The following is a 21,857-nucleotide window of genomic DNA, read 5'->3' on the forward strand; positions in this document are numbered from 1 at the left end:
AATACCACACCAGGTACAACCAGATAATGCCCCCTCCCATACCCTATATACCCCCTCCATACCCCTATCTGGTTCTATCTGGTGAGGTATCAATACCACACCAGGATACAACACCAGGATATACCCCCTCCCATACCTCATATACCCCCTAGATACCCCTATCTGGTTCTATCTGGTGAGGAACCAATATCACACCAGATACAACCAGATATACCCCCCTCCCATACCCCTATACCCCCTCACATACCCCTATCTGGTTCTATCTGGTGAGGATACCAATATCACACCAGATACAACCAGATATAACCCCCTACCACACCCCTATACCCCCTCACATACCCCTATCTGGTTCTATCTGGTGAGTGAACCAATACCACACCAGTACAACCAGATATACCCCCTCCGATACCCCTATACCCCCTCACATACCCCTATCTGGTTCTATCTGGTGAGATATCATATACACCACCTACAACCAGATATACCCCCTACCACCTCTATACCCCCTCCCATACCCCTATCTGGTTCTATCTGGTAACCAATACCACACCAGGATACAACCAGATATACCCCCCCACTCCCTATACCCCCTCACATACCCCTATCTGGTTCTATCTAGTGAGATATACACAATACCACACCAGGAACAACCAGATATACCCCTCCGATACCCTTATTACCCCTCCCATACCCCTATCTGGTTCTATCTGGTGAGAACCAATATCACACAGATACAACCAGATATACCCCCTACCACCATTAACCTCTATACCCCCTCACCATAACCCTATCTGGTTCTATCTGGTGATGAGATCAATACCACACCAGGTAAAACCAGTTATACCAACCCTCCGATACCCTCTTACCCCTCACATACACTATCTGGTTCTATCTGGTGATGAATCAATATCACACCAGATACAACCAGATATGCCCCCTCCCCATACCTCTATATCCTCTACCATACCCCTATCTGGTTCTATCTGGTGAGAGATCAATACCACACCAGGTAAAACCAGATACACCTCTCCGATACCCCTTTACCCCCTCAGATACCTCTATCTGCAATTCTATCTAGTGAGGTACCAATATCACACCGTATACAAAACCAGATATACCACTTCCACACCCCTATAACCCCTCCACATACCCCTATCTGGTGCTATCTGGTGGAGAGCTCAATATCACACCAGATACAACTAGATATACCACCCCTCCGATACCTCTATATCCCATACCCCTATCTGGCTTCTATCTGGTGAGATATCAATACCAACACCAGGTACACCAGATAATGCCCCCTACTACAACCCCTATAGACCCCCTCCCCATACCCCAATCTGGTTCTATCACTGTGAGATATTCAATACCACCCAGGTACAACCAGATATGCCCCCTACTGACACCCCTTAAAAACCCCTCCCATATATACCCCCTCCCATATATTCCCTGGTTTCTATCTGGTGATGTAGCCAAACCACACCAGGAAAACCAGATATACCCCTATCTGGATTCTATTTGGTGGATATACCACTAGTGAACTACCGGATATCACACCAGCCCCCTACCAACCAGATATACCCCCTTCCCATACCCCTATACCCCTCCAATATACTCGTATCTGGTTCTATCTGGTGAGGTACCAATATCACACCAGATACAACCAGATATACCCCCTCCCATACCCCTATACCCCTTCCCATACCTCTATCTGGTTCTATCTGGTGAGATACCAATATCACACCGGATACAACCAGATATGCCCCCTACCACATCCCTAAACCCCTTCCAATACCCCTATACCCCCTCCAATATCCTTATCTGGTTCTATCTGGTGAGGTACCAATACCAAACCAAGTATAACCCGATATATCCCTGCATGTACCCCTAAATTAGATATTGAAGTTACAACAGACAATAAAATACAAATATTCTTGATACAATAAAAATATGATACTTTCATCAGTAAAAATACACTAATTATTATTAAAAAGATATATTGATAAAGAGGTTTTATAAATGGAAACACTTTAAGGATGAAATATTTTTCATTTAACTTCTTATTAAGTAAGTTCACCGTGTCAGCCAATCAGAATGCGTAGAGTTTATACCACGTGTGGTATAAAAATTGTAAATCAACAGCTGCACTGTTTATTTGATACCCTGAGGGTTGAATATGTCACAAGAATAATGTATAATGTGGCAGGGTGAAATGCATTTCTTGGTTCTTTGTCAGTATGCTCCATTGATAGGTTAATGGTACAATGTACTAGAATTACAAGGAACAGTATTAAAGTATACTGACATATTGCTACCTACCAAATCAGGATACACAAATTGCACGTTCACAAACTCTTACACATGAAATGAAGTGGTTATCCTTGAATGACCTCAGCTGTTCATAGGATGATAAACATAATTTGCAATCAAATAAGGAAATGTACATACTGGTTGCCAAATAAATAACCGTATGGGCTATACAATGTAACATAAGAACACACGAAAGCAGAAATTGAATCTAAATGATGTGATATATTCAGTTTCTAACTTTAGTAGTATTGTGCCTTACACACAGGACATATAAAATCCTCATTTGGAGAGGATGCAATGTTGACACACGGTAAATGTGACCAACGGCCACAAACAGCACACTGCACCCACTCTGCAGAGGCAGGTGTTTGACATCCAAGCATGTCGCAGTGCTTCCTGTGAGATGGATGCTCTGTTGATGTTGAAATTAATTTATTCATGGCGAAATTTCTCATTGCAACAGCATATTGGTGTGAAGCCCTTGACAGGTCAATGCCACGAGCTAAACATGTTGCATTCTGAAAGAAATAATAATAATAATAATAATGCATATAAATTATGACAAAATATGATATGTGGACAGTGTTAAAGTATCATGGTACGTTTAGTATAATTAAGACTTTCAATTTAGGCTTCTATTATTACTAGAATTTACTCCTGTAATAAACTGTGTCTTACATTATTATGGATTTCACATTTGATCGTTAAGGACACACAACAGTACAATGCTTACCGTAGTATGCACAGTTTATTAGAAGAACAGGAGATGAAAGAATAAGAAAAAAAAATTTGAGTGATTTTATGAAAGATGAATTACCAGAAGCACAAAAGCGCCACATGCATTCCCATCCTCCTGTCGACAAGACACCAACTTTCCTTCTGTCCATATCTTATTGCCAAGCTCCCCGGTTTTAGCACTTCTGATTTGCATGTATTGCCTGTTAAGCATCAAGTGACATTGCATATTTACATGGTATTTTGTGTATTATGTAATATATTACATTGTATATGTAATGCTCCTCTTGCTGGGAATTCAAATTATAAAGGAGACATTTGTCTAACAGCCTAACTTTTCACACTATTAATATAGCATTAGTTTTGCCTGTAGCCATGCTTACATCCATTTCTGAGCAAGGTTCTTGTTGTTGCCCCCCATGGAATCAAGCACGGTGACTTCCCCTCGCTGGACATCTGCCGCCAACAACACCCAATGCATTCCACGAACATTGATAGGCATGAAAATCCATTTCAGGAAGGAAAATTTCACCTGGTGAAATAAAATTATTGTATGGGGTACCATCTTAATAGATTTTAGATCATTTCTGATGTATCTTGTTAACATTTCTGAATATCTATGTCACAAATTACAAAGTTGATTAATATCATCTCTGTCTTGCATTGAAAGAAAATAAAGTCTAATGGTTTGTCTCCTCTGTTCAACTTTGTCAATATAATATCGGTAATGGTTGAAATTCTATTAGCCTAAACCAGAAGTGCACAATTCTCCGTTTTAATAAAGCAATAGTATGGAAACCTCTTGTCAATGAAAGTTAAATACGTACAAGTGTGCATTATTCACTAACCTTTGAAAACAGCCAATGATCATATCTGTTACTGTCCCAGAGAACTGCCAAGTATGATGGGATGCAGAAGATGTGGTTCATCTCCTGATTGTTTTGCTCACGTTGCAAAACAGTGAGATATGCATTGATCACCTATAGATATGGTAAACATTCAATAAAGTCATATGTATTATCACTTAAATGTTTACTCGCTATAAAGTCACAATAGTCTCTCTTCGACAAAAATGTTATTATCTAGAAATTACTGAAATCTGTTTTCCATACTATGCTTTGTTGATATGAAAGGTTGTACAATAGCGGCACGATATATCAACACCTTTTATTACCTTATCATTTAGCCATTGGCGGCCTGTTAGAGTTTTGATATCCCTGTATTCCAGGACCTCTCCGCCAGTGAACAGTCTTGTACTCCCTTTGATGTTGTTCTTCTTTGCCGCCAGCAATTCCTCCAATATGGCTTCCACTAACAGTTTGAATATTACTACTTAATGATTCTGGATCCTAATCACTGATCATATCTGATAAGTTTAAATCACTGATCACTGAATCACTGAATATTTCTGATCAGTTTCCAAAAAGATTAATCTATGTCATCATTTATGAGGTTATAATATATAAATAATTATTATAAATGAATATGATGCACAAAATATAATAATGTGTATTACATACGTCTATTAGAAGTTGTTTCTTTCCATCTTTTAATCTATTCCCCTTTTGTCCCTCGTCGTGTATTGTAAGATAATAACCATGAAATATCTATGTATATTACCTTTACTCGGTGATTGAGAAGTATTCTCAAATCTCACTTTCTTTGCTTCATAAGCTCCTTTGCGGGATCCTGTCAAAATAGTTTCACATCTTTCATTTTTCGATTGCAAATAAAAGTCATGATACTTGTACCTTATAAACAATATGATATATATTTATGTAAATATATTGTTCTTATTAATAAAGGGTAAAATTACAATTAATAATAAAGGGTAAAATTACAATTAATTACATGTTTATTTGACAGAAATAAGAAAAAGTTACTTCATGCAATTTGTACTCACGTGTTGCCATACTTCGTTTGTTAAGACGCAGTATAGATTTTCTTGGCAAAGAATTTGAACTCTCTGAAACTATAATGTTATAATAATGTATACACGCAATCCAAAACAATGTGTGTCAAAATGACTATGTTCAATTAAACAGAACGAAGAAATGGATTAAAACACTGCACATTGACGAAGGTCAGTCACATAAAATTTCATTATACAATAGTAACATGAAGATAACACGATTATTTAATTCAAACACTTACAATCAGTTGAAGGGAGTTTGGGCCCCGGAATTTGATCTGTGCTGGCTTCAGCAGATGATGAAGCTGCAAAACAAATGTTTTTTTTTCATCATTATCCTTGGGTTTGCTATTTGGCGTAAAATCATGAATCTTTCCATTTATGTTTTCACTATTGAACTTTGAGGATATAAACGTATTATTGTTGATATGGATCATATCAAAAGTGTCATTCTATATGCATAGATAAATTGCACGTATCGTTGGAAAATGTTTAAGTGCTATCATCAAATTTATATTGAAACATATACTCACGCATTGCTCTTATTGAATCTATTAAATCCTTCATGAGTTTTACACTTTCAGCATCCTCTTTGGTCAAATCTCTTTTAAGAGGAAACTTCCCATATTTTACTGAAAAAGACAACAATCTCAATATAGTCTTTAGGATATTGTAATTAAATGGATGCAATATTCACATTGTACCATATTTCTTTGTTTGGAAATCTACACAACGATTTGCAATTCTGCTGATCTAATCTCCTCTCGCAAAGGGTAATCTTACCCCTCTCTTTTGCCCATTTTGTGGTCTTATCAAGTAAAATACAGTATACATGTGACAATGTATTACGATCTGATGACTCTATAGATTGACAACATTATTTCTGATATACATCTGTATTACATGTAATACCTAATCTGTGCAGCAGTACAAAAGAAAGTCTTAAAGTGGAGTCCACATTCAGGCTTTGAGGGGCCAGTTTTGATAGTTCCACCAACACCTCCTCCTGTTCCTCAGTTGGACAACACTCGTCTAAGACTGCACATGCTACCCTATGAGTCATGTCTCTGTCACTGCTCGGAGTTAATTTGGCTTCTTCCACCATACCTTCCCAGTCTTCCTCTGTGCTGCTTTTTACCATATCTTTAGAAATAAACAAAACAAAAATTTTAAACCTGGTCTGGTCAATGATATGTTTTTATTCTACCCCATTCCTATTATTCAGTCTATCAATATCAACAGTTTGTTACAGTGTACTAGTTAGCCCATCATCATTGTCCGTCCACTGATAATTCTTGCTGTCAGAAAGTTCAGAGGGATTTTTTCTCAGATTTCATGTGAAGGTTTCCTAGTTGTACATATTGCTTTTTGGGATTGATCAGGCAACCATCTTACATTTCGATAGTAGAATTTTAGTACCGCTATTTCTCAGAAAGTTCTAAAGGAATACCTATGTAATTTCATATCTTGCATGTTCGTTCCTATAAATTGTCAATTGCATTGTGTGAATAAAAAAGCAAAAAACTTGACTGATAAGTAGATATCTTGGATTCTCAGAAGATGTCTAGTTTTCTCAAATTAAACTTGTAGAATAGGTCTTTTTGGTCCTGTATTCTGCAAGGCCATTTTAAATTCTCTGGGATATCATGTTTTGTTGATATGTGTCATAAGTTACCTTTGATGCGGCAAATTACATCCTCTTTTGACACAGAGAATACTACTGCAATGAAACAAAAGATAATAGCATTGAAATCAACAAAATAAAATTTACATAACTCAATATTCTAGGATATATTATGATATTCACAGAACATCAAATAAAAAAAGTAAACAACATGTAGCTTATGACGTATCAAATTATTGAACGTGTTTGATAAATTTCATATTATATTGCCACTCATGTAAGATCCTCTATAACCCAAAATATTTTTTAACTCTGCAACTTACTGTCAAAACTTTTGCTAATCTTCAATGCTTTGGTTTTTCTTGTTACAACAGGCTCGCCTGAACAGAAGGAACATGTACTGTTATTGTTACAAACCTGAACAACATAATCCTTTATAGAAACATCAACATGTTGGAGTTTAAAATTGCACACATTTTTCTTAAACTGATTTGTTTAATATATGGACAATAACCTTCTCAACTAGATGATAGATATGATAATTAAACTACATGTAGGAACATGTGAAAAGAATTAAATGCACAATATGTGTATTGCAAATGTACATTTACGTAAATGACAAATACATGTATTTAGATATGTAGTATACCAGGTTATTTATTAGTATATAAAAAAACGTATAGATCTTACGTCTAGTAGAGCGGCTTCTTGAATCATTACTATTGATTTCATGTTCGCTTTTTTTTCCTGAAATATATAAATACAATTACTAGACTGATAAAAAGCAAGATTGAACTTCAAAAAAAGTGAATAACAGATTGCAATATTACTTTCAGTTAAGAAATGAAGTGATTCTTAGTAATAAATAGACAAATGGACAAGTGATGGTAATGAAAGTCTGGCGATAGTACATGTAAGTAATTAATTACTGACTATTCAAACATAAAGAAGTGCATATTCAAGTATCGATTGAAAAATATTCTTTTCTGAGCTTTAAGTGTCAGTTTTCAAAATTTAAAGGTTACAATGAAGGATCAAGGACAGAGGAAAATTACCAAAATAAGAAATATCCTTGCAATAATTCTCACGAAAACATCAAATTAAACTCACCTTTAAAATGTCATAAAAATGACAGCCATACAGATGAAAATTCTATGACAGCTAGGCTACAGTAATGGCTTATGTAATATGTACATAGCTCACCACGTGTTATTACCCGCATATTAATTTTATATCATGAAAATATATGGTATCTACTAGTACTGCTGTTTACATTACCTGTAGACATTCCTTCGTCAGGCTTTACAGAATCCTTTAAGTCTTTGTTGCTTTTTTGTTCTATAAAGTAATAATACAATCCAATGAATAATCCTATTATCCACTGACTATAAGCATTTATAATATATTGGCCCATCCGGCCCTTGAAATCAGTCAGTGAATTTATAAATTTGATTTTTTAATCTAAGAAGAGTATTTGGTTCCATCAAATCTGTGAATTCAGAAGAAGATTTTTGAAATTTAACCATTTTGACCCCTTTTAGCCCCACCCCTAAGGCCCCTGGGGGTCAGTCATAGAAAATATGTTAATATGATTCAATGGCCATTTCATAGGAATTATTCTGACAACATTTGGTTTGGTACACTAAACGTTGTTCAATTGGCTTCGTTTATTTAGCTCAATGTGTCCAAATCGATCACATACTTAAGACATAAGTGAATCAATAATTATTTCTATGCTTTTTCAGGAAAGATCTGCCTAGGCCTCTTTGACCTTGACGCTTAAACCTATTTGACTCCTGTGACCTTGAATGGAGTCAAGGTTATATCTTTGATCAAACTTGGTAACAATTCATCCCACCATCCTATAAGCCAAATTGCAGGACTCTAGGTGTCCTACTTATGAAAAAGAAGTTATTTTATGGGAAAAGTTGACGCCGAACAAAGGAGGACAGATGCCGCACTAGGCATTATCTCACCTGCCATTCGGGCTAAAAATTAGCACTTGTTAGTAAGTCGAACAAATTAATACCCATTTAAAGATACATACCTTTCTTAGTCAGATGACATTTCTTACGTGTTGGTAACGCCTTCAGATGTGACCTCACAGATGATTTTCTTTTCAAAGAGAGTTTGTTCTTCTGTGCTGGCTGTTCTAATAGAAGTGTTCCACTCTTTGGGCAACTTCCTTTCAACAGATCTGCAGTTGATTGGAGTTGCTGACGGACTTCGTTCAGAGTACTTTCTGATTGGCAAATATAAGAAAGGCTGGTGATGTAATGAAGTACATCACGGACCTGTTTTGCCAATTTCCCAACTTTCACTGAATTGCCATCTTCGGAAACTACCTCAGGACTGCTCTGTGAAAGCTTTGCACTTGTGCTTGGACAAATGTCATTAGAACAGATGGAGGTAGGAGGAATGCTGACATTCACACAGTCTCCGTCGATGACAAAAAGCGGATTGTTGATATAAAAGGATGGAAGAGAGTTCCAGCTTAAGCCTGTGCAGTGTGAAATGACAGCACATAGATGTTTACATGGCAAATGGCTCCTCTTAAATGCCTTGCACTGACATTTTGGCATTTCCTGACCAAGCTCTTTCCCAAGGTATACTCTGTACACCTTGTTTGATGGAGATCTAACATCAAAACATCCGTCTTCTTTTGGAACTATCATCTGAGAGGTTATATCTGAGGCTTTTGTAGTTGCGTCACGAATGTGATGAATAATGTGGGGAGGACGATGTTGGAGATCAACGGGTACATGTGTAGATGGCTCTCGCCAACCAGACGACATATCGACATTGCTTAGCATGTATCTACAAATTAAAGATACAGATAAAATATAGCATTAATTTAACAGATCAGATAGCTATTCTATGTGCAATAGTATTCAGACATACAATGTTTTTATATATATCTATAAATTTAATTCATCCATATATAGATATTTTATGTTTCTGTATAAAGTATGTGATTGGACATTTTCAGAATTTTTAAATCTTATATGCTCGGTTTACTGAAATTATACTGACACAACAATGAAATCCAAAAGGCAATCTGTTATTGTTAATGGCATATCATTATACAGTGTGCATGTCATAGGTGCATTGGTATGTTAGATTACAGCTTCAGTCATGTGGGAACATAATCATATACTTACAATATACTGAAAAAACTCAAATATTATTATCATAATTCATTGAAAAGTTCCCTTAGGGTTATAAAATAGGTTAAGATTTATTTAGTAATACGTATAATATTTGGTTATTGAGAGACACCGTGACAAAATCATGATGTTGCACACAAATTTAAAAAGCTGCACATACACTGCAATAAAACAAAACAATAAGCAAAAACTAGTCCACAAGAATGCACATGAAATGCTATTACTTTCACAAAAACAGCATATATAATAAATTTCATTGCTTTCACAAATCATACAGAACATACAGTAATGTCACACAAAACACTATTTTAAAAATACAGTTATATGCGTAAAATAATTTAACCTTTACCTTCAGATTATTTGTGCAGCTATCTATTGACTTATCTATCTATAATGCAATTACAGCATATACATGTGGTTTTGATAATTAACTCTTTCATATAAGAGTGACCACACTATTCACTGAACCCATTTGGATCAGGTAGAATCCATTATAAAGCTATAATCAAAAAATGTCTGATACACTAACATTGGAAAAGAAAAATCATAGCAGTCCTCAAGACATGACGCAGCTTCTGATTATACAATGAAGAGTACTATAGACACAACAATGATATAATGACAAATGTAAATGGACGAGTGTAGGACAAACAGTAATCATATAGAAACATGGGTCAGCAATGGAAAAACATTGAGTTCAAAATCTGTTTTAGCATTTTTACATTCTGGCTATAATCTGCAATCGAAAAATACTGTAAACAAAATTATTTTTGTGTGAGATTAATTTTGCGGGGCAATTAGAAATATTAATGTAAATACCATGATATTAAATCATCGCAAAAACATTGTTAGACGTGAAAACGTGAATTAATTTGCCACAAAAATAACTCGATTTACAGTACATGTTTCTCAGAGAATTTACATAATGGAAAAAGTGGATAGGAAGGATAGATATCGATACAAATAGTTCAATGTACAGTAATTTTGCTGCTATTAGCATTATAGCAAATATTCATTATTTGCTGAATATAATTTGGAAACTAAGAATTTTAATTACATCTTAAATGTAACAAATTGTTTGTTCCATGTTTTTGAATTCCAGGTTGTTTCGTTTTTTCAAACAATTTTACCATACATCACTGTGAGGGACATGTAAGGAAAATGTGATAAATACAACATAGTTCAGAGGTTAAAAAGCTCACACCAAGACCACAAAGCTTCCCATGACCTCATCTACTTTACTCACCATTATACTGAACTGAAAAAAGTAATTATTATTACACAATAAATGCCAGTTAACAGAGGTAAGTTATTATTTGGTGGCGAAGTGAATAGCACACTCGTCCTTCAGCACAGCAAGAAAGCCGAGCTGGGAGTCGAGACGTCAAAAGGTTATCTCATTTTTTTTGTAGTTTGTCTTGGTAATCCCATTTCATTTTCATAGAAATCTCCGCATATGCTGTAATCTAGGCTAATGGATTTATAGTTTAATATACCTGGTAAATTGATTGGCATGATTTGCCTACGTTTTGCACGCAGACTGAGTGATTTTTCTAAAATCAGAATATGCATGATGAGCATTATCTGCTGAACAGTGGAAACTATTACAAAATTTGAAAAAATACATGTGGGTTATGCATTGCAAGCTATTTCAAATACACTGCAAAAAGCAGGTAGCTAGCTGAGCTGCTCTCTATGTCAAATTATTTTTCACATGAAGTCATGTTCTGGAATTATTTCATGTTTTCAAACATATTTCTGCTATTAATAACTTAACATGTCTATGAATTAACATTTTCCAAATGAAGCCAAACTAACATAAACTCTCGTGCTATTATTAATACATACCACATACGGTATGTACTTCGAAGGATTACGTCGTGTGTAACCCGCAGGCAATATGCCGGTGCGTGTTATTAGAAATTTATTTTACAAAGTCATAGAAAATGCCTAATTTTGCAACCCGTTGGCTAACCTAGGTGCGGGTAATATTCAGGAAATTATAGTACATGTTGTTATAATCTGTTTTGATGTATTGCTACCAATAGAATGACTTAAACTCTTGATGACTTACAGAAGCTTCTATAATAGTGTAACTTACCTGCGTTCAGCATCAACGAAAAAGTCCTCCACTAAGACTGTCATGAGACTAGTCACCGTTTTCACTGGGAGGGAACTCAAATAGGCATGCTTAAACACCTTGTTCTGGGATTCCACCCCATTGTTAGTGTTGACTACTAAAGTCATGGCACAGTTTCTGAAGGCCCATACCCAGGTCTGTACAAGAAAAATATGCATGCTACTAGCTAGTAAAACAGCTTTCATAGATTTCTTTTCTTATACTCCAAATTCTGTAATTATCATTATCAAATGTACAAATGGAAATGGAAGAGAATATGGTTATCATGTTTTCACTCACATCAAAATATTTTATCAAGATGGCAATGTTTTTTTTAACAAAATAAAATAGAATATCTTACATTTTTCATTTGCTATGTTTTTTACATCATCTTCTTTAAAGATGCTCCACCGCCGACAAATGGTATTTTTTCATTATCAAAAACAGGAGCAGACGATTTGGTATATTTCTTCAGTTATAAAAGTTACTTACTTTACACCATTATCACCATTGAAAAGTTTGAGCTTCTAATTTTACTTCAAATTAAAAATATGAAAAATAATTAATTGCATCCCGAAAAAATTCCATGGCACTATATCTTATATGGAATGAAGTAATGATTGCGCATGCACCAAAGGCGAAATAAATTATTTCATGTTATTTTTTGTGTTAATTAGGCATATAAATACACGATTAAACTCCAAAATTATGAATATCATTTATGCTCTGTCGGCGGTGGAGCATCTTTAAACTTACACGCTTACCTCATGCTTGTTGAGCCACTGGGTCTGCATGTATTGTCTGAGCTTGGGCTGAGTCTTCCATATCTCACTTTCCTTAAGACGGTTCAAATTTTGCTTATACTCATCAGGAGTGCAAGATTCTGCAACAGCCTACAAATGATCATATCATCAGCCCAAACAATGAATTCATCCTGGAAAGTAATTACAATCATTGATTTTTGAATCATGCATAATTTATGAAGAGGCAATGTCTTCATATCTGAAACAGCAACTTACATTCATTAGCTTTAAGGTCTCATCCTGCTTGTTTACATCATTCTTCAGAGTATTCACCCATCTCAGCCATGCTTGTTTTCTGTGAAAGTCACATATGAACAATTTGGAGTCTGCAAAAAAAAGAACTCATATTTAACTATTGGCTTTGTGTGCAATATTGGTCAATGATGGTTAATTGGAGACCAGAAGCAAGGTGCAATCACATAACAATCATAAATGTTCTGATTTGAATAATCCTTATAAATTTGGTGTGTAGTTCAAGTTTGAAGCATTGAGGATAATAGGTGTGTAGTTCAAGTTTAATTCACACTTTATAGTGTTATGTCACTGGTCTTATTTTTGAACATTCAGATAAATAAGCTTATTCCGTAAAAAGATATGGGGAGGATACATTATATTTATATTCCAATTGGGTCATACCTGGGAAAGAAATGTTGATGGCGTTTGCTTCAACCTCAGAGGCATCAACCATGAAGCTACCTGGGTGCCACGTTGGATTGTTGTCCCTGATAACCTGGAGAGCCTCAGCCACAGAAGCAGTGTCTTCTCTCTCAGTTATGAAGGATCCAACAACACAATATCCAGAATTGGTTTGCACACAGAGAAAAAAGAGAGGCAAGGCATATTTGGTAGTCCTGTACGTAGCATCAAGGAATACTACTTCCTTCCCATATCTATCCAGCAATCTTCTTTGCCAGGCAGTTTGAAACACAACAAGGAAGCTGTCATCCTGTAGTTTTATAACTGCATCAGCTTCATCATCCTCTTCATCCTCATTAAGAGGCCTCTTGACAAAGGATGATAAGCGTAATGTCCATGAATCATCAGGATGATCATCTTTCCAGTGATTCATCTTCTCAACAAGATTTTCTTGGTCGATGAAGCTATGGATGGTTTTCCGTCTCTGATGATAGATAAGTTTTCGGATATCTTCCTTGCTAGGAAAGAACCTTCGGTTGATTATCTGGGGTAATTCTCTACCAGGGAAAAGCTCAGTCCTCACAAAGAGTTTAATATGACGTTGCATTTCCCTGGCATTGAAAATCCCCTCATCAACCAAGGCTCTGATCTTCTTACATACCCTCTCATCAATTGGAGCTTTTAAATCAGCAGCCTACAATGTAAACATTGAAATTATAACTTAATGAATGATAAACATTTTACAACAAATTCTAAATCACTCAACAAGAACTGTTACAGAACAGAATATGGGTATAGGAGGGGATGTATAGAGGTATGGTAGGGGGTATATTTGGTTGTATCTGGTGTGATATTGGTATCTCACCAGATAGAACCAGATAGGGGTATGGGAGGGGGTATAGGGGTATGGTAGGGGGTATATCTGGTTGTATCTGGTGAGGTATTGATATCTCACCAGATAGAACCAGATAGGGGTATGGGAGGGGGTATAGGGGTGTGGTAGGGGGTATATCTGGTTGTATCTGGTGAGGTATTGATATCTCACCAGATAGAACCAGATAGGGGTATGGGAGGGGGTATATGGGTATGGGAGGGGGTATATCTGGTTGTACCTGGTGTGGTATTGGTATCTCACCAGATAGAACCAGATAGGGGTATGGGAGGGGGTATAGGGGTGTGGTAGGGGGTATATCTGGTTGTATCTGGTGAGGTATTGATATCTCACCAGATAGAACCAGATAGGGGTATGGGAGGGGGTATAGGGTATGGAGGGGGTATATCTGGTGTGGTATTGGTATCTCACCAGATAGAACCAGATAGGGGTATGGGAGGGGGTATATGGGTATGGAAGGGGGTATATCTGGTTGTATCTGGTGAGTATTATATCTCACCAGATAGAACCAGATAGGGGTATGGGAGGGGGTATAGGTGTGGTAGGGGGTATATCTGGTTGTATCTGGTGAGGTATTGATATCTCACCAGATAGAACCAGATAGGGGTATGGGAGGGGGTATAGGGGGGTGTGGTAGGGGGTATATCTGGTTGTATCTGGTGAGGTATTGATATCTCACCAGATTAGAACCAGATAGGGGTATGGGAGGGGTATAGGGATGTGGGGGTATATCTGGTTGTACGGTGTGGTATTGGTATTCACCAGATAGAACCAGATAGGGGTATGGGAGGGGGTTATATCTGGTTGTACCTGGTGAGGGATATCTCACCAGATAGAACCAGATAGGGGTATGGGAGGGGGTATAGGGTATGGTGAGGGGGTATATCTGGTTGTATCTGGTGTGGTATTGGTATCTCACCAGATAGAACCCAGGGGATAGGGGTATGGGAGGGGGGATATGTAGGGTATGGGAAGGGGGTATATCTGGTTGTATCTGGTGAGGTGGTATTGATATCTCACCAGATAGAACCAGATAGGGGTATGGGAGGGGGTTATATGGAGGGGTGTATGGTAGGGGGTATATATGGTTGTATTTGAGTGAGGTATTGATTATCTCACCAGATAGAACCAGATAGGGGTATGGGAGGGGGTATAGAGGTCTATGGGAGGGGGTATATCTGGTTGTATCCTGGGTGTGGTATTGGTATCTCACCAGATAGAACCAGATAGGGGTATGGGAGGGGGTATATGGGTATGGGAGGGGGTATATCTGGTTGTACCTGGTGTGGTATTGGTATCTCACCAGATAGAACCAGATAGGGGTATGGGAGGGGGTATAGGGGTATGGTAGGGGGTATATCTGGTTGTATCTGGTGAGGTATTGATATCTCACCAGATAGAACCAGATAGGGGTATGGGAGGGGGTATAGTGGTATGGGAGGGGGTATATCTGGTTGTACCTGGTGTGGTATTGGTTATCTCACCAGATAGAACCAGATAGGGGTATGGGAGGGGGTATAGGGGTATGGTAGGGGGTATATCTGGTTGTATCTGGTGTGGTATTGGTACCTCACCAGATAGAACCAGATAGGGGTATGGGAGGGGGTATATGGGTATGGTAGGGGTATATCTGGTTGTACTGGTGTGGTATTGGTACTCACCAGATAGAACCAGATAGGGGTATGGGAGGGGGTATGGGTATGGAGGGGGTATATCTGGTTGTACCTGGTGTAGTATTGGTATCTCACCAGATAGAATCAGATAGGGGTATGTGAGGGGGTATAGGGGTGTGGTAGGGGGTAATCTGGTGGTATTGGTTAGGGTATGGGAGGGGGTATATCTGGTGTATCTGGTGTGGTATTGATATCTCACCAGATTGAACCAGATAGGGGTATGGGAGGGGGTATAGGGGAAGATTATTGAGATATATTGGTTGTATCTGTAGCATACCTTGCCCAGTATTCTGATATTGGTGAACATCAGTCATTGGTAGGTCAATATAGATGACCTTCTTGTAGACTACTTCTTCATATACTGGTGACAACAGGTCATTGCGCAACTCTGCAGATATCTTTTCCCGCCAATGCTGAGAGTCTTTTGAAATCTGGTAATTTACAAGTTACAGTTATTAGTAATTCTTTTATCAATTGTAATCATTACCACTTTAAATCTGTTATGTTTTTATTGTTCTTGTGCTTGCTAATATTGATAAGTGAAAGTAAATTATAACTGCATGAGAAAACATATTTCAAAATAATAATTGAATCGCCTTAAAAAAGATATCCAAGTAAAAAAAAAGAGTAAACACTACTATAAATTGATATTCACTCATGTGTAAAACTAAACATTTCAATTACTGTCTGCCTTTTATTTTTTTTGCCAACTCTTTTTTTAAATTTATTTAATTTTTTTTTTTAAATAAATGAAAAGTTGTAATGACCTGATATTGTGGGAAGTGAATTACTTCGCGCATCACAATGTGTGCTGGACAGCCCCTTTTCTTAGATCCAGTGATCTTTTTTTTGTTAGGTGCCAGGCTATATCCATGCTCAGGTATTTCATCTTCCTGTGTTTTAATGTTTAAGATTATGATAATGAAAAGGTATCAAATTGGGGTCACATAATCATATACAAAACCATTTATCAGAAAACATATTATCTTTTCTCTCATATCTGTGAGACTCTTTGGCATTACAAAATTCTGATAGGAAGGTACCAGTAGTAGATGTATAATGTAACTGGAAGGATATTTTGTAATTGAGAAATAATTTAGAAAAGGAAATAAAAACCTATGTTTGACTATCAATCGATATGTTTAGAAGCATTGAATATCATCACCATCTCCTAATATTTGTTCATCTATAACATATGATATGTAGAGCTGATTTTTTTATTACAATTGCAAATTATAGATTCCCAATTTTTTGCATATCTTTAGATTTTTAAATGGACTTTTGCTATAAATCTTATGCAGACACATGCTAACAAATGAATACGGTATAGAAAAAATCATTCTGAGGCTCTTACTACAATGTAGTACCAACAGCAATATGAATTGAAACAGTAAACAATAATATCAGTTATTTTATAATCCATACCGGCAATGATTTTGTGTTGTGTGATGGACCTTGGTGACATTCCATTCTCCTTAGTCCAACTATCATAAAGGGAGTGCCATCCGAAGGGATACGACAACTGTGCTGTACTTTAGAATCATCTTTGAATCGCACAACATGTTCTTCTTTGGAAAGCCCTAGAACACATTTAAATGTGAATGTACAAATATATATGAAATACAAACATGTATATATGGGCAGCCGTATAGGGGAATCATTTACTAAGACTAATATTGTGACACTTTTCATGAATTGTATTTGTATTATTGTTTTTATTTATAGGAATGTGTTGACATGTTACATGCAAAAAAAAAATACAAAATATGCATTTTGATATTGAAATTTCATTGGGAAAAAAATACAAAATATGCATTTAAATGCCATTATGAATAACACGTTGGAGTGAGCATCTCTTTTTATACACTATCATGCATACCCACTTGCATCGATACATACACATCAGGGTAACATAGGACCTACGTATGTCATATTACTTGTGATAAATAAGATAACGTCAATCATCCATGTGCCACTATCTACAATACTTATTACTTACCAAGTTCAAATTCTCCAAACCTTTTGCTAGATCTTGTTACAGTATAGGACGTGCAGGTGGCATACGAAAACTCACGAATCACGTCGACAGCATCGTCAATATCGTACACCCATCCATGAAATGGATCGCAGCATTCATTCGAAAAATACTGCATCCATGGGTATGTCTGATCTGACATTTTCCTTCAATAGAACAATGTACAATATGTATCATAAAGATTTCAGTAACTACCGGTATGTATAGCTTGCTCTAAATTAAAGGTGTGTGTAAGATTTGGATTTTCCCGAAGTTATTTTAGGAAATTTGAGGTGCGCATGCGTCATCAGAATCTGGTAGGAACCGGTGAGGTTTGCTGCCTGCCAAGGGAATAGGCCTATGCGAGTGCGAGTGTCGAGAGTGCAGTGAGTGATTCTGTGTGTGATTGGTTATATATATCTATATGTTGAATGGAAGGGATGTATCAGTGTCTGAAAGCCTATAATTACATATATAATTACCTCGTTTTATGTTATTGTTTGCGTGTAAATTGATTAGACTCCGCTGGGACTTGTCGTCTGTCACTGGTGTCGTCCATGTTGTTTACTGTACGTGTGCATGGGTGGAATGAAAGCTGTGTGCTGATTGGTCGAGTGGTAGACTGTCTGATATTGGCTACCGTATTTACTATAATACGGTAGCGCACGTGTGTTCGGCAGGCAGACGAGTAGCTCGCGCTGTGTCTGTCTCGTCGTTGGCTGTCATATATATTACAGGTGGGTGTCTGACGTGGTGTCATGTATGTTTGTCTATAAAACTATGTTTGTCTTGGGCGAAGCCAGGTAGCTGACCCACTGTGTTATGTATTGTACGTATGGTCTATCTGTGTGTCGTCCCAGCGGGACATTGTTATTATCTATGAATAAAAGTTATAGAAACTTATACGTGCATTGTTTATTTATGTTTCACATGGAAACCCAGGCTAGAACCAGGGTAGGGAGGTCACTCCTCCTACAGTAGTAGACCTCAGTTGGTGTTAGAGAGAGCTACAGTGTAGTGGTAGTACGAGAGCCAGCATGCAAGCCCAGCTACAAACGGTGAGTTCTATCAGTGTTCTTGGGTGAAGTCCACCCCTGAACTTGGTGATACTTCACCCAGGGTGAGAGGCCCCTGGTGAAGGTGTGGTGAAGGTGTGGTGAAGTCAGTGGTGGACCTCACCCTATCCAATGGTTCACTTGTATCATTATTGTACCAGTATAAATGTTATAGATGTAATGTAAATAAATAATAGGACCTTCTGTTTTGTGTTGTGTAGTCTTTACTGTAGGGCCCACCGTAGTGACTCCCTGCAGAGAGTAAAAGTCATCACAATATAATTGACAGAACGTCAAACTCCTGTGTGCTAACATTATTGGAGTAACCTAATGTCAGGCACTGTGAAGACAAGTCGTAATTTTTTATGAATTGTTTGTGCGAGTGTTTTCTCATTCACATTGGCATGTGGATATTTGCACTTGCAATTTGGAGTGGTGCAGAATGATGAGCAGAAAATTTCAAACTGCCACACCCTGCCTATCGGTGATTATGGAAAGAGTAATAAAGCCGATTGGTCATGGTCAAAGCAGGTGAGTACAACTCAGCCAGCTGTAGACCAGAAAGCAAATCAAGGAGGTCCTGTGCACAGGTGCATGTGGCCCTGTGTGACCCCAGCTCACTGACAGGAATACAATTAGACATTTTTTTGTAATTAAACAAAAATACAGTTGACACTTGGAGAGAGGGTGTTGTTGTTCTTCGTTCCTATCTATTGTAATAGAGTGGTTTTTGTGTTGATCTATGACTAGGCCTAAAATCTGGCTAATGCTTTCAGCTCCTCCGCAGTGAACAGGGGAGCCGATAGTAATTATGTTGGAAACATATATAGCGTAATGTAAATCTGTGTGAAATATGTTGTCCAGCCAACTTACCACTGAACTATACGTTTAAATACCCCCACCACCATCAAAACTGTACGGCAGAGAACTAGGATCTAGTAGTACTATTTCTAGAATCCTACATTAATATGACAATCGAATTGTTTTATTCAGGCTTCAGATAGCTATAGTTAGAACCTGATGGCAGATAGTGACAGTGATGGAGAGCGGGAGCCTACAGTCTTGAAGAGTCGGGGTCGGGGTAAAGGAAAACGTGGAGGGACGAGAGGCGAGGTAAAAGGAGGAAAGCTCAAACTTCATCGCCAAACGAGGGTGACAGTGGAGCAGTGCTAGGCAGAGGGCAAGGTGCCAGAGGTGTTGGTCGGGGCAGGGCACGTGGTAGCCGTCTAGGTTACCGTGTTGAGCAGGAAACTTTCCACACGGTCGAGTGAAGGACAGAGAGGATATAGGTAATTCATTTAAGCAGTATACAAAGTAATTTATTAGCCTGCTTGAATTCTATCACGTGGATAATTTCAATAACAGTATTTAAATCTTGAAGGTGACAATTGTTTGCTGCTCTGATGATTCTCATATTTATATTTTATTTATATATATACAGATGGACATGGAACCCATGTCATTGGATGAATTCAGTACAATGTGAAGTGTTGATGCAGCTGCAGTCGTAAAGTAATTGACTGCATTGTATTTGTGTTTTTCATTGTGCAAATATCTGTAAATTACCTCAATTTTACTTTACCTTGAATATGAAACCTACTTTGAAATAACTTTAGTGCCCATTTAAATTAAATGATTTTAGATTTTTCTGTTGTCATTTCTTCAAATCTCCAATGATTACTTTTCTAAATCTGCTAGAACTATTACTAGCCAGTACATGAACATATCATATATGTTGAAGGGGTTCTGGAAATTAAAGGTCCTGGCTGTTGACTTTCCCTTGCAGGGAAGCTATATCTCCTCCTATTTTACTGTGTACCAAATATTTCATTTCATTTTGATCTCTTCTAATGTAGCTTTTTGGCAACAAAACACTTAAAAAGTATTTCATTATCTGTGTCCGAGATGTTCAGAGACAAGGATATTAATATGGAGATTCCATGTATTCTTGAAATCACCTGCCATTTCCATGGACTAGTACTCCGCAGACGACACCAAGTTAAGTATTTTCAAATATTTTTTTTTTTTTTCTAAATTTCAGCCGTCTTGAAAAACATTTTTACTAACGGTTTCGCGACTGACTTGCCAAAACCACCCCTACCCCAATCTTTGTTGGCATGTCTTGTCCGAGAATTTTGTTCATTTGGAAATTTTTACACAAATTAGTGTTTGTCAATGCCAATTCTGAATAAGAATCCAACCTACTTACCCACTGATGAAATAACAAGTAGTGAAACCGCAACCAAACATATTTTTTATGATGTCCTTGACAGAAAGAGTGTTTTTTTTCCAATAAGAAATCCATAATTCTGAATGATAAAGATACTGATGTGTTATGAAGCATCATAGCCTAAGCGTGATATTAATTTCTCAGATACCTTCTCTAGTACAAGAGGTGACATTGTTCAATGCTTGTTGTATAGGCAATTTTAGTTTTTCCGCTCTCAGTCTCATTTTGGATGAAAAAGTAAAAAAAAAATGGTGTGACTGACTGATTATGTAAGTTAAAGAACATAATCGATGAGATGAATGAACAGCAGGTAAGGCATATCCAGCGTCAGATGACGGAAAGGGATCCCTCACTGCTATTTGACATCATCCAGCCATCACCTCGACAGCCAGGAGGTTACCCTCAGATATGCAAAACTCTGCTGAGGAAAATTGCCCGACAGCTGCATCTCTAGACTCCCTGTAAGCACACTTTGAGAATTGTTAAGAGGCAAAAGAGTGGTCAATGTTATAATTTAACTCCGAAGTTCAACCATTTCATTGATCGTTTATAAACTTTGTGGGTTGATGCACCATGGTCCAAGACTATTATAACACCTTTTGCTATGTGTTGCCATTGTTTTACTTGGTGGAAAGGTGTTATTTATTTGTGTTGTTGTATTACAGGACTTCCAAGAGCTCATCCTCG

At 37.2% G+C, this 21,857-nt stretch overlaps 2 protein-coding genes across 2 annotated transcripts; both read right to left on the reverse strand.

The window, feature by feature from the left end:
- Positions 1 to 1,767: 1,767 nt before the first annotated feature.
- On the reverse strand, positions 1,768 to 11,006 carry LOC138330197 (uncharacterized). Its single transcript, XM_069277643.1, has 16 exons — positions 10,995 to 11,006; positions 8,629 to 9,398; positions 7,860 to 7,919; positions 7,272 to 7,328; positions 6,905 to 6,961; positions 6,633 to 6,677; positions 5,870 to 6,100; positions 5,491 to 5,589; positions 5,200 to 5,262; positions 4,949 to 5,017; positions 4,666 to 4,734; positions 4,220 to 4,356; positions 3,894 to 4,025; positions 3,429 to 3,577; positions 3,128 to 3,248; positions 1,768 to 2,828 (listed from the first exon to the last, which is right to left on the reverse strand). The coding sequence occupies exons 2-16, from the start codon at positions 9,392 to 9,394 to the stop codon at positions 2,550 to 2,552; spliced, it is 2,334 nt and encodes a 777-aa protein (XP_069133744.1). The 5' UTR covers positions 9,395 to 9,398; positions 10,995 to 11,006; the 3' UTR covers positions 1,768 to 2,549.
- Positions 11,007 to 11,040: 34 nt separating this feature from the next.
- Positions 11,041 to 18,225, reverse strand: LOC138330198 (uncharacterized). The gene is made up of 7 exons (XM_069277644.1): positions 17,297 to 18,225; positions 16,639 to 16,764; positions 16,149 to 16,302; positions 13,307 to 14,000; positions 12,887 to 12,996; positions 12,632 to 12,760; positions 11,041 to 12,025 (listed from the first exon to the last, which is right to left on the reverse strand). The coding sequence occupies exons 3-7, from the start codon at positions 16,176 to 16,178 to the stop codon at positions 11,846 to 11,848; spliced, it is 1,143 nt and encodes a 380-aa protein (XP_069133745.1). The 5' UTR covers positions 16,179 to 16,302; positions 16,639 to 16,764; positions 17,297 to 18,225; the 3' UTR covers positions 11,041 to 11,845.
- Positions 18,226 to 21,857: the final 3,632 nt, after the last annotated feature.

Source organism: Argopecten irradians, chromosome 8, assembly GCF_041381155.1.
Source record: "Argopecten irradians isolate NY chromosome 8, Ai_NY, whole genome shotgun sequence".
NCBI lineage: Eukaryota > Metazoa > Mollusca > Bivalvia > Pectinida > Pectinidae > Argopecten > Argopecten irradians.